At 38.1% G+C, this 13103-nt stretch overlaps 1 protein-coding gene across 1 annotated transcript in view; it reads left to right on the forward strand.

Moving 5' to 3' along the window:
• The window catches only part of Oseg5 (intraflagellar transport protein Oseg5), a 192033-nt gene that overhangs the window by 127267 nt on the left and 51663 nt on the right, over positions 1-13103 (forward strand). The window contains exon 11 of the mRNA XM_067151262.2: positions 4670-4817. Coding sequence (XP_067007363.2) covers positions 4670-4817 — 148 coding nt within the window. The remainder of the gene's footprint in view (positions 1-4669; positions 4818-13103) is intronic.

Below are 13103 nucleotides of genomic sequence, written 5' to 3' on the forward strand. Positions count from 1 at the left end.
CAAGCTAATGTGTCATTATCTTCTGCCCACAAAGCAACAAAACTGTTAAAAGCAAAACCATACAAACCCACCCCTGCCTAATATTTAAGAGGACCTGACAGTTTCGCTAGGGTTCGGTATTGTAACTGGTTTCTTCAGTCAGTTCACGATGGGTATGTTGACCCAGTACTTTTATTTTATAGTGATGAAGCTTGGCTACACTTAAGTGGCTATGTAAATAGTCTAAACAGTCGCTACTGGTGTGCAGAAAATCCCCACCAGCTGCATGTCCATCCACTTCATGATGTAAAAAATAGGAGTTTGGTGCGCAATAAGTACTCGCAGAATTATAGGGCCTATATTTTTCTGCAAAACAATAAATGCTGATCGATATATAGACCTCATTCTCAGACCATTCTTTCAAGAGCTGACGGAAGAAGAAAGGAGTAATGGTTACTTTATGCAAGATAATGCAACAGTACACACTGCTAATCGGTCTATGGAGGTAATACGCGAAGTTTTTGAAGATCGTGTGGTTAATTATCCCCTGAGGTCTCCTGATTTAAATCCCTGTGATTATTACCTGTGGGGGATGCTGAAAGGAAAAGTGTATGTGAACAATCCGCACACAAGAGAAGAACTACAAGAGAACATTACACAAGTTATTTCGAACATCACACGAGCTGAGATTCGTCGAGTGTCTGCAAACCTATTTACGAAGTGTCAGGCGTGTTTGACAGCTGAGGGACAACATTTTGAACATCAAATGTAATGCCAGGTAGGTATTAGACTAATAGTTTCACTAGAAATGGATTTCTATAAGTGTGAATTGCCGTGAGTAGTGGGGAGCGGCTAGCGACCGAGTGTCATTGCGCCAGCCGTGCCGTGCCGTGCTCTGAGTGGTGCTGCCGAGCATAGTAAAGAAAAGACCCTGTAGCACACCCACCAAGATGCATGGCTAGTGCATACCGTGGAGACCACTGCGTAGGCTACTTGGAGCCACTGACAGTGCCAATGCACTATGAGAAAATTTGTCTCATTACCAAAAATTGATGCCTGCCTGGCCATCAGATGATATAGATGTTGATTCAGCAATATTATTTTCCAACTCTAGTGCAAGAAGTAGAGCCAGCCTCACAGTCTGGAGGTAGCGAGCTTGCCTCTATCTTGCATCTATATCATCTGATGGGCAGGCAGGGATCAATTTTTGGTAATGAGACAAATTTTCTCATAGTGCATTGGCATTGCCAGTGGCTCCAAGTAGCCTACGCAGTGGCATGCACTAGCCATATGTCTTGGTGGGTGTGCTATATACCAACTGATGAGCCCAACTTAGCACACTGGAGTGAAACGCTGGCAACCAGGAATGAGTAAGCCGGAAAATTTATAATGTCCAATAACGGACCATTTATATTGTTATTATAAATTTACTCATTCCAGACAAATATTTCAGGTTCCCTATGGGAATCAACATCTATATCACAATGACAGGTCAATATAGAAAGAGGGACTACCTCAAAAAATTTATTATTGCTGTTTTCAGATAGATAGATGTTCTCGTCATCAATCCCAGTTCTTCCAGATCAATTCTTCTCAGTTCCCAATAAGCCTGTTTCTGCTTCTCATCTTTGTTAGGGAGCAGGCATATGTCATTTTTAACAAATCATCTTCAATCTTGATATCCTTGCCTCTCTTTCTTATTTCTCCTTGTACTCATCAAATCATCATCATCATCAGTGTCCCATTCCAGTCGCCCGGGTGTGGTTAACAAGCCTCCTCCACTCCTTTCTGTCCTTCCACTTTTCCCGCTCCATTACTTCCGCCACATCCAATCCAGCTTCTCTAATGTCCTTCCAGATCTGATCCATCCACCTTCTCGGTCTTCCAACTGGTCTCTTTTCCATAACTTCTCTTTCCAATTCCCTTCTTGCTACCCGTTCCTTTCCCATTCTTTTTACATGTCCGAACCATCTCAGTCTTGCTTTCTGTATGTTCTGTACTAACGGTTCTATATTTAGTTCTTCTCTGATTTTAATATTTTGGATTCTATCTCTTGTCTTTTTAACTGATATTCTTAAAAATTTCATTTCTGCTGCTTGGATCTTACTATCTTGTCTCTTATTAGTTACCAGCGTTTCTAGTCTATATGTTAGAATTGGTATGAAATACTGTTTATATAATGTTAATTTTTTTCTCTTGGGTACTTTGTCATCCCATAAAAGCTCTCTGACTTGAGGATAAAATGTTGTACCTTTAGTTAGTCTGTTTTTAATTTCAGGGTTGATTTCATTACTTCCATTAATAATGCTACACAGATATGTAAATTGTTCTACATTCTCTAACCATTCTCTGGTTATGTTCACTTGGCTTCTCTTTTTCTATTTTCCACAGTGCATGACTACAGTTTTCTTTTTACTAATTACCATTCCAAACTCCTTTAGATTTTCATTCCAAATGTCCAGTCTCTTTTTTACTTCCTTTTCTCCCTTTCCCCAAATCACATCATCGTCTGCAAATACCAAAGCATTCACTTCATCGTTACTGATACTCTGTTTTACATGTTTTATGATTTCAATATAATAAACAATAATGGCGACAGTGCACTCCCTTGTTTGAGACCTTTTTTTTGTATAAAATGTTTTAGAGTCACCACTCCCCACTTGTGCACTGCTTTTACTCTCATGATACAACATTTTTATCTTGTTAATTAATGATTTTGGTACATTCCTTTTCAGTAGGCATTCCCATACATGTTTTCTCTTAATTTTATCATAAGCTTTTTCCAAATCCAAAATTACAAAGATGATTTCCTTGTTCCTTTCCAGGCGTTTTTCCATTATTGTTCGCACTGTAAATATCAAGTCTACTGTTGATCTATTCGGTCTAAAGCCATATTGTTCTTCCTCTAACTGTGTTTCTGTTATACTCTTCAGTCTTTTGTCTATGACTTTCTCCATTATTTTTAGCTCATGTGATAATAAGGTTATACCTCTATAATTTTCTACTTTCTTCCTATTTACTTTTTTTTGAACAGTGGTACAATGCTTCCTTGTTGCCAATCTTCAGGTATCCTTTCATCCTTCCATATGGCATTGAGGGCTCTGTATAGCCACTGTAGTCCAATGCTTCCTGCTGCTTTAATCATATCAGCATTGAATTTGTCTTTTCCACTTGTTTTACCTTTGGTCATTGCTTTCACTGCCCTTTCAAGTTCCAACCATGTTATCAGGTTCTCTTCTTTTTATCCATCTATTATTTCCATTTTCTTATCTTCTTCTTCCTCCGAGCAGTCGTCCTCATTATAAATTTTTTCAAAATACTTTGCCATCACCTTCTGAAGACCCTTTTCGTTATGTACTATAAATCCATCTTCTCTCTCTAATGCCTTGATTTTTTCTTGATTTATTCTTTTTGATTTTATTACTCTGTATAATAGTTTCTGATTTCCTTGACTATCTTGCTCAATTTTGTTGGTAAACTCTCCCCAACATTTCTCCTTTTCTTCCTTAATACTCCTTTTTACTTGTAGTTTCAATCTTATGTATTCCACACGTAACCCATCTGTCTTATTCTCATCCCTCTGATAAGTTTTTTGCTTTTCCTTATCCATTTCTATCTTCACCTTGTTCCTTTCTTTTATTTCTTTTTTATTTTTCTGTCCACCACCGTGTCTCCTTTCCCTTAACCTTTGCTGTTGTTTTCCCGCATACCTCAATTACTGCTTCCACAAATGTTTGTTTTAAATTGTCCCACTCTTCTTCTCCACTTCGTATTTCCGTGTTAGGCAACTTCCTTTTTATACATTCTTGGAATGCCATTCTTTTATCCTCCTCCAATTCCCAAATCATGATCTTTGGTTTCTTCATCAATACAATTTTAGGGATTTTTACTTGTTTTAATTGCACAATTAATAATCTTTGATCACCTTCCATACTTTCACTGGGGATTATCTTCGTATTCATGACGTATCTTTCCCATTCTCGGTATGTTATTATAAAAGCGATGAGTGTTCCATACTGTCCATCCCAACTATATCTGCTGATCTTATGGCTATTCCTCTTCATAAACCATGTCTGGCTCCATGGCTAAATGGTTAGCGTGCTGGCCTTTGGTCACAGGGGTCCCGGGTTTGATTCCTGGCAGGGTTGGGAATTTCAACCTTAATTGGTTGATTTCGCTGGCACAGGGCCTGGGTGTATGTGTCGTCTCCATCATCATTTCATTCTCATCATGACGCGCAGGTCGCCTACGGGAGTCAAATCAAAAGACCTGCACCTGCCGAGCCGAACATGTCCTCAGACACTCCCGGCACTAAAAGCCATACGCCATTTCATTTCATAAACCATGTGTTCTTTTATTATCAGGTTATTTCTGATACAAAAGTCCAACAGTTTCTCTCCATTTTCAGTTCTATCGCCATACCCATGTGGGCCCAGAATATTCTCATATCCCATTCTATCAGTTCCCACATGAGCATTCAGATCTCCCATTATCATGATCCCAACAATAAGTGTTTCCAGTTCATTGAGGAACTCTTCTTTTTCTTTCATGCTACATCATGTCTATGGAGCATACACCTGTACTATCTTCAGTAGTTCCTTGTACTAATGGTATTTATCCTGTCCTCCTGTATGATTTAATTTAATTTGATCTGTGCAGTTGTTATGCATGATCTGAATTTGCCTTTCAGGGAGGATAATTTACTCTCTGTGCTGGAACACTAGCTTGAACATGCTGGCTGCTATTCAGGAGAATGATTTGAGTATTTGGCCATGTCCAGTTCTTGTCTTTCATGACAGAGAGTTGTTTGAGAAAACTGCTGTGAAGAAACAAATCACGTAAGTTTCTATATGTTAAAAATCGAGGCATGAGATATGAGCATAGATTATACTTTTTTTCAAACAAATTCTGTTAAATGTGTATCTCTTTTGTATTATGTTGTGTTTGGCAAGAGGAGAAACTCTTTCTGCACTTCTTTTCAAACAGTTGTCACATGATGGGTAAGAGGAAGGAAACAGAAGCCCATAGTTCCGAAATTTGGTAAACGCACATGCTGTCAGGTTGTGTATGTCAACATTTTTGCAAGAAGGGATTAGGAAAGTTCAGGACCCAAAGCAGGGAAGGTTGACAGTTGTTTCACTTCTTGTGGCTGCAAAAGTGCATTGAAGGTCATTCATTCTCAACCCCTAAACTGCCTTAAACTTCAGGCCGGGAGATTCTCTCTGTTCATCAAACACACTATATTCATCTTCTTTTAAAATTTAATGTTATTTATAAAATAAATAATTTTATTAACATTTCGTTTATTAACATTAAACAGGGTGACAGCTGCTCAAGTTTATCTTACTGTAGTAGGAGGATTGCTCCAAAACTAGTGGATCACTTTTCATTACAAAGCCAATTTCTTTCTACATCTTTGCTATTTATAGAGTACATAGAAGCACTGTTACCATATGTATTCAGATTTATTTCAACCCATTCTCTCCCATAGTGTGGTTGTAGAACTTATTTAAGGTGGCCACGGCACTTGATGTCTAACAGATAGAACATGTTGTTATTAAGTTCTTGTGGAAGTTTTCCACAGTCTTATTTACTCAGTACAAGTGTTTGAAACAAGTGTACGGAGATCATGTTGATGGCAGTTGAATAAGTCACTTGGCTTTAGAGTATCGGCCAACAACAGGCATATCAAGATCCTCCTCACAGTAGCACACTGCACTCCACATAAACAACATGGTATTGGCAACAAACGTATAACTGTGAGCAAAATGTCATGCCAACTGGGACTTGGGGAAGCAGGCATGTGCAGAATACTGGAACACTGTGGTTGATAAAGGTTTTCTCCAGCTAGATTCTGAAGATGTTGACAGCTGCCCATAAAGAAACAAGAAAGAAAGTAAGTGTGGACAACATTGCTGGCACCTGCTTTGTAGAAAGAAAAGATAAAGGCTGTTTCACAGCAGCTTAGATGTGTCAGACCAGACTTTTATTTTGCAGGCATAGATCCACTCATTCTGAGGTGGTGTATGGCAGTTGAAAGGGATGGAAGTATTGTAGAGAATTAACATTGTGTGCCTAAAGGCTGTAGCAATATACTGTAAAAGTAACAAAGGTATAGAGCAAAAATTGGCATGGTATTCAAATGAATGCATTTAATTTTGGATCAACCTTTGTACCTACAACTGTCCCTTTTTTTACTCTCTAATGTTAATCCTACTGCAAAAAGGTTTTATTAACCTTTATTTATCAATTTCAAATCCTAAAATCTTTACAGTTTTAAGAATAATTGCAACTGTGTTTGACCTGCCAAGAATAGCCTATTCACTATCATTACATCCTGCCTCTGAAGAACAGTCCTCGTGTACATCATTAAAGTTGCCATTGGTCCAGGGATCATCTCCATTCCCGTCCAGAGCATTAGAAAAACTTGTTTTTAAGAATTCTTCACAATTATTTCTGGCAACATAATATTTCAAACTTTTCATTTATGTGAAAACATACACCTTGGATCTTTAAAATTAAATACACTGCGTAAATGGTTAGGTGCTATTGAACAGTGGAGTGTCGTGACTGGCAGAGATAGGACCTCATAGGAGGTCGGTAGGTTGGCTGGCTAGTTGATTGGGTTGTTCCCCCGTGGATGGGACGAGCTGGTTAGGAAGCTCCAACTGAAGAGGAAGAAGAAGAAGAAGAAGAAGAAGAAGAAGAAGAAGAAGAAGAAGAAGAAGAAGAAGAAGAAGAAGAAGAAGAAGAAGCTTGCTGCTCCCTTGAAGAATATTTAATAGTCTTGAGAAGACTGAATTTATGTACAATACGTACAGAGAAGTATGACTAAAGTGGCTGAGTCTTGAGTAGAAGTCGTCTAGACGAATCTGATTGTTCCAAGTCTAAATCAATGAGAACAGAAGACCCCAGGGTAGGGCTACCTCAGTTTATATAGACCTCTGACAAGGGGGCATTCCCTACTCTTCACCACTGATTTCTCTCACATTTATAGAACATGCAGGGTTGGCTAGAAATGAAAGTACCTGAAATGGGAACTCCAGATGGCCAAGCATATAGAAAATAAAAATATTGACGTGGTTCTCGCACTGTATAAGCCCACTTATGTTAGTGCGCATGCCGAGCAGTAGGTGGCGTAGCGGTAAGAGGTTGGACTAGTAATTCAATGGTTGTGGGTTCGACTCCCCGTGTGGAGACTTTTTTTCTCTCAACTTTTAAATTATTCATTTTCCAATTAAGCAAAGAGGTGAATAATTCATTTTATTTATTTATATGCAAATAGAATAGAAAAGGTAAAAAATTGGGATTTTATTGTCAGATTTTTCAACAAGGAATTGTAGCACGAACGAAAAGACTTTGTACATGAAATTCAAAACTTTATTCATTGACATTCGATGATTTACATGTGTCGAGATGATATTTATCGTAGAAACAGGGGAAACAATTATTATTTCTACATCTAGCACAAGTTATAAACCCCGCATTTTTACAACCACATCATTGTTTCAGCGTCTCCATAGAAAAACATAGTTGATTGACATTCATAAAGCATTGTCTCTCATCGCAAAGTTTAGAAGCGAACCACACATAACATAACATGTTACCGAATATTGGCGCGGATAATTGACGATGAACAATCAAATTATTTTTAAGCAGTCTTCTCTGGAAGTTCTTTCTTTTCTTGCTCGATGAGATGAGAGCAATTTTGTATTTTTTAAATCAAGTTTTTGACCTGACGATAAAAATATACATCGCAGGGTTGCACCAGTGGACTACATTTAGGGCGAATTACTTCAGTGCTACACGTTGGGAGTACTTCTTCATCTAGGAAGAGTTCATCATATAATTGCGGATTTCTTTGTCCTTCCCACGAGTCAGTCAGCAGAAGAAATTTGTTCACTTGTATGTACGGTTTCATCACATCCGTTAAAATTTTTGTATACAACGCTGTTGTAAGTTTTCCTGATTTTGAAGAAGTGATGACAACATTCTTGTATTTTGCTGTGTATTCACCCACTGTTTTTGGAATCCTCCGTCCAAAAGAGCCAGTATTCTCTTGTAAGCATACGTAAACTTTTGGCAATAGCTTTCCGGAAAGGCTCATAGTATATTGCGCTGTATATGAATGGGTTACTTTGTTCATATCCTTTCTTTTTACGAAAACCGTTTTTACCCCTAACTGTTCCAGGGTTCGGTTATACGTCAACTGGTACTGGCAAGCCTGGAAAGAGAGTATACAAATGTAAATTTATTATACATGCCGTTAAACAGAGTATTTAATTTGAGGAAGAGAAATAAGAATTCTTGACTTACCCATTTGATCAGTGTTGATAGCAAAATCCTTGTATTGAGGAGCGAGAGCTCGAGTTTGGAGTCAAGTATCTGCCGCAGCAAGGATTTCCTGTTGTGTAGCTGTCCCTTTTTCCGACACAAATATTGTAATTTTTCTCTGACGAATCTTATGCCTTTGTTTAAAATTGATGACCCACGATTCGGAGGCTTTGAATTTCAACTCCGGAAATTGACTGGCAGCAGCAAGTGCCCATTGTTGCAAGTTTCTTGTGATGACTTGCTGGTTACAACATCACACTTCTACGAAGTGATCATATGTCCACGAGTCAATTGTATTGCATTTATCCTTCCGAGTTCCACCATTTTTAATATGTTGTTCCCAAATATTCAAATCTCGCATATGCTTCAAACGAGATGCTCCTTTGGTTTGCAAACTTTTAACTCCACATTGGATGCTCTTTGGCTCGATTAACCACTATTATTTTTTTGTCGAGTGGAGCGTAATCTGGATCCTCTTTCATTTTTTTTTCATTGGATTCATGCTTTTCACTTGACAACGATCTGGCACCCTCCAACATTTGATATTATTCTTCTTGGTCGATTTCTTCACTCCAGATCAACTCTTCGTCGCATATAAACTGATACTCCGATAAAACTTCCACTACTTTCTCATGTATTTTATTTCCCATTTGAATGTGTTCTTCAGTTACCACTTCGGAACTTTCTGATGAGATTAGATTTTCTTCGGCCAAAAGATGTAAACTATAATCCACCGCCGTCTTCAATCGTTGTTTCGACGCTTCTCTGTGGATGCTATCGTCTGGTTCCTGTTCTTTTTCTGTCGACGTTCCAGGCATATCAGAAGTTTCACTTTTGTCTGACATTGTCGATTTTTCCACAATATTTTCCTCACAAGTTAATTCCACAAAAATTTCGATATCTTCCAGAATATTCTAACAGTATTCTTGTACAATTCAAGTTACTTGGCCAAGAGCTAGCAAACAAATGAGCTACCTAGCTAGCGTCGTCCCTAATAGTCAGGGATACCTGTTTTCTACCTGCACCAAGAATCTATTGTTTGTGTACAGCCGCTAGGAGCAACCTTCAGGTGAAAACGAATTTTATTGTGAAACAACTATTCACATTTATGGCACATTCCCCAAGGAGGGAAGATAGCCAATAAAGGAGAAAAGAAGAATTTCTCTTTGAACACGTTCAGAAAGTTTGCAACTCCAAATTTTCTGCAATTATGCGCTCAATAAAAAATTACATCCTATATCCCTTTTAAAGATAAAAATTTCATGATGTTCCGTATTGAACTGTATCACAATTAAATTGAAATAACAAATAATGTGGTTCACCCTATTCAATACAAGTAAATAAGAAATGTAGTGTTACATTCCTATTTAATTATAAGCGGAAGTGGTACCAGTTCGACCCCAATCTGGGTCATCATCAGCCGAATAAAATGCAAAAACAATGCATAGGTAAATAAGAAATTAAAGGATGAGTCTTTCACGAAAACACTTGAAGAAGCAATATAAGATATTGGGGATTGGCACTGCGAGATTTTAAATCGTAAAATCTAGAAGAAGTAGGTCAGTCACTTATATGAAGTAAGGCGCACTCTTCTGAATAGTAGCACAACACACACAAAGTTCGGCTCTGTGTCTCAAAATGTTTAGGAGAAGAGGTGAACAGTTAAGTGAGATAGATATGCATATACTATCAGGCGCGAAGTCACAACACAATTTAATAAATATGAAGTCCCAAAATTGTGTAGAAGTCGAAGACAAGTCGCTTGATTGAAGCAAATTGCTAGCTCCTGAAGATCAGCGCAACGTACTCAATGTCCGGCACTGTGCTTTCAAATGCCGACGGAACTCGGTGAATAGCTTAATGATCCAGTCTGTAATTGTTTTGGTTGCGAAAATGTATATATATAATTCAATATAATTGAACTATGTAACTGGGATCTTGTAGATTCTTTAGAACAGTTGACGTAAAAAACAATTGTGAAGAGAAAAATGGTAAAAAGTGCAATACCGGAAACAAATGAAAAACGTATATGCACAGTGCGCTACTTCTTGAAGATATGAATTCAGGTCATAATTGAGGTGGTCCAAGGCAGCGCAAGGCATTTGAATGTTTAAATTTGAATGTTGCAAAGACCCAAAATGCAGGAGGCACTATAGTATACTAGTATACAGTTCAATTCGGAAAGTAGGGTGGTTTGGTTTTTTTTTTTTTTTTTCGAGAGGAGAGGTGAAAAGAAAAGATAGGAAGAGGATTAATAGATAAGAGATTAAAAGGATTGTAAGTTAAAAGAGGATGGGAAAGGATAAGATAGGGAAATAAAGGAGGGGTAGTTTAGGGTGGGTTAGGAGGGTGGGTTATTGGAGGTAGAAAATGTGGGTAGGAACTGTGTAAGGCATGGAAAATTGAATTCAGGTTTAGAAATTTAGAATTTTTGAGATGAAGAATTAGGAAGTCAAATAGGATATTGGGTTTTTCAGAAATGTCATTTAAATTGAAATTAGGGTTGAATTATTGGTCAAGGTGAATAAAACAATTTTCAGTAGTGTTTAGAAGGGGGCCTTTGTTAACCCATTCACATACCATTTAACTGAACTTATTTTTGCCTTGGTGTACCATTTATTTTCATTACATTACATGATATTATCACCGACAGTGAAAAGGCATGCTTTACAGCAACGCTATGAAAGGAAATATCCAAACTACTGTCAGATGTACTTTGTGAAGTCTTTATGAATATGGTACGTCATAAACGAGTCATGTTCGTGCATCGCCACCTTACACCGTTGGCATTCAAATGAAGATTCCTTCCTCAGACCCCGTGTCACACAGACTTTGCATCTCCATGATGGGATGACCTTCTTCGTTGTTGGGGGTATTTTGGTCGGAAAGTGTCCCCAGTGCCTCTCTTGAAGTCTCGTTGGTGTATACCCAGGGCTTGGGTGCCTTATTTTGGATAGTCAGGCAAGGTCACACTTGCCAACAGCTGTTCGGCCAAATTGATCCGGAAGGTGGTAAAGCCTACTCGCTTCTTTTCACAGTTGAGGAGCGGATGATTGTTGTTGGAATTCAGAAGTGTCATGTCTAGCATGTAGAAGTATAGTTTTTGTATCCTTTTACATACTTCGTCATCAAGGAGTCTCTGGTCTCATGGGAATCAACACTACCCTTTCCCCAGTTGTAGTCAACAACAAGATTGGGTCTGAACGTCTCTTTTCTATCATGCATTACCACTTCAAAGTAATCTGGCCTTTATTTCATCCACAGATACAGGAAACTAGTGTTCCTTTCCAGATGACATTACCCTATTTATATCCTCGGCAGCCGATACAAGACATTTACTTGCATAAGCATTTACCTCATTGGTTAGATGTTCCCGAAAAGTCTGCTGTTAGAAATTCGTTCACAACTTGTAGTTCGTTCGGGCATTGTCCTAGGTGCCTTTGGAAAACACTATTTCACCACTTGCGATGCATGAATGATACTCTGGAGTATTACTTACGTGCTCCCAGTTCCATTCCCTATCGTGTAAAACATTATTAGAAGCCGCTGGTGCGGCATCAGTTGTAGGCCTAAAATTCAGTGACATATTTGACGGCAAAACAGCACTTTGTTCACCCCTACCAGCGCTAAAGTTTCTATCACACAAACTACATTCACTACTTTCCATATCCACTAAATTCTTTGTCGCTTATTTCTATATCAATGTCATTCTCTTCAAAAAATTCCCATATAATCGCTTCGTCACTCAACACGTAGGCAGCCATGATTTCGCTTACGATGAGGTTGCTAAGATACTGGTTACTCTTTCAGCGAAATAACTTCTCAGACGCGTTTATCGAATACATCAATGGAATAAAACAGCGATTCCATCTGTCAAGAGGTTACCTTACTAATATCAAATCCTTTCACAAAGGAAACCGGCTTGGAGCGGGTCCGGAAATAAACACTACGCGCGGACAGAGAGATCCGTCTTTGTACCGGAGTGCAGTCGAGAGCCAGGACGGAGAGATCCGTCAAAGTACGTCAAGTGGTTAATGATTAAGAATTTTTATGTCTTTTTCAATATTGGTGAAATTATGCTTGAAGTCTTGTATGTGTTGTCCTATAGCAGAGAATCTGTTGTATTTAATGGCGTTGAGATGTTCAGAGTATCTGGTGTTAAAGTTGCGGCCAGTTTGTCCGATATACGAGGAGCTGCAGTTGTTACATTTGAATCTGTATACTCCAGATTTAGAAAAAGCATTAGATTTATTTAGTGATTTAGAGTTTTGTAATATATCAAGATTTCTGTTATTGGTTCTAAAAGAAATTTTCATGTTGTGTTTTTTAAGGACGTTAGTTATTTTATAAGCATCTTGAGTGAAAGTAAAAGTGGAAAATGCAGTGGGTTTGGTTTTGTCTTTTGATAACATAGTTTTAGGACGGTGTTTGAATTTGATGATGATACGGTTTATGAAAAAGTTGTTAAAGTCATTAAATTTAGCGATAGTACGGATGGTGTTGAATTCGTTATTTAAATCTTTTTTAGACATAGGGGTGTTGAAGGCACGAAAAATTAGGCTGTTATAAGTAGCATGTTTATGTGCTTGAGGGTGTGAAGAATCTTGCCGTATTGTGGTTGCTGTTTGGGTTGGTTTTCTGAAAATTTTGTAAGTTAAACAAGAAGGATGTCTAGTTATAGTTAAGTCTAGAAAATTAAGAGTTTTGTTGTGTTCTGATTCAAGGGTGAATTTAATGTTAAGAGTCAATGTTGTTAAGAAGAAGTGTAGAGGCTGCGTTGGTTGATTCTT

This window comes from Anabrus simplex, chromosome 7 (assembly GCF_040414725.1).
Source record: "Anabrus simplex isolate iqAnaSimp1 chromosome 7, ASM4041472v1, whole genome shotgun sequence".
Taxonomy (NCBI): Eukaryota; Metazoa; Arthropoda; class Insecta; order Orthoptera; family Tettigoniidae; genus Anabrus; species Anabrus simplex.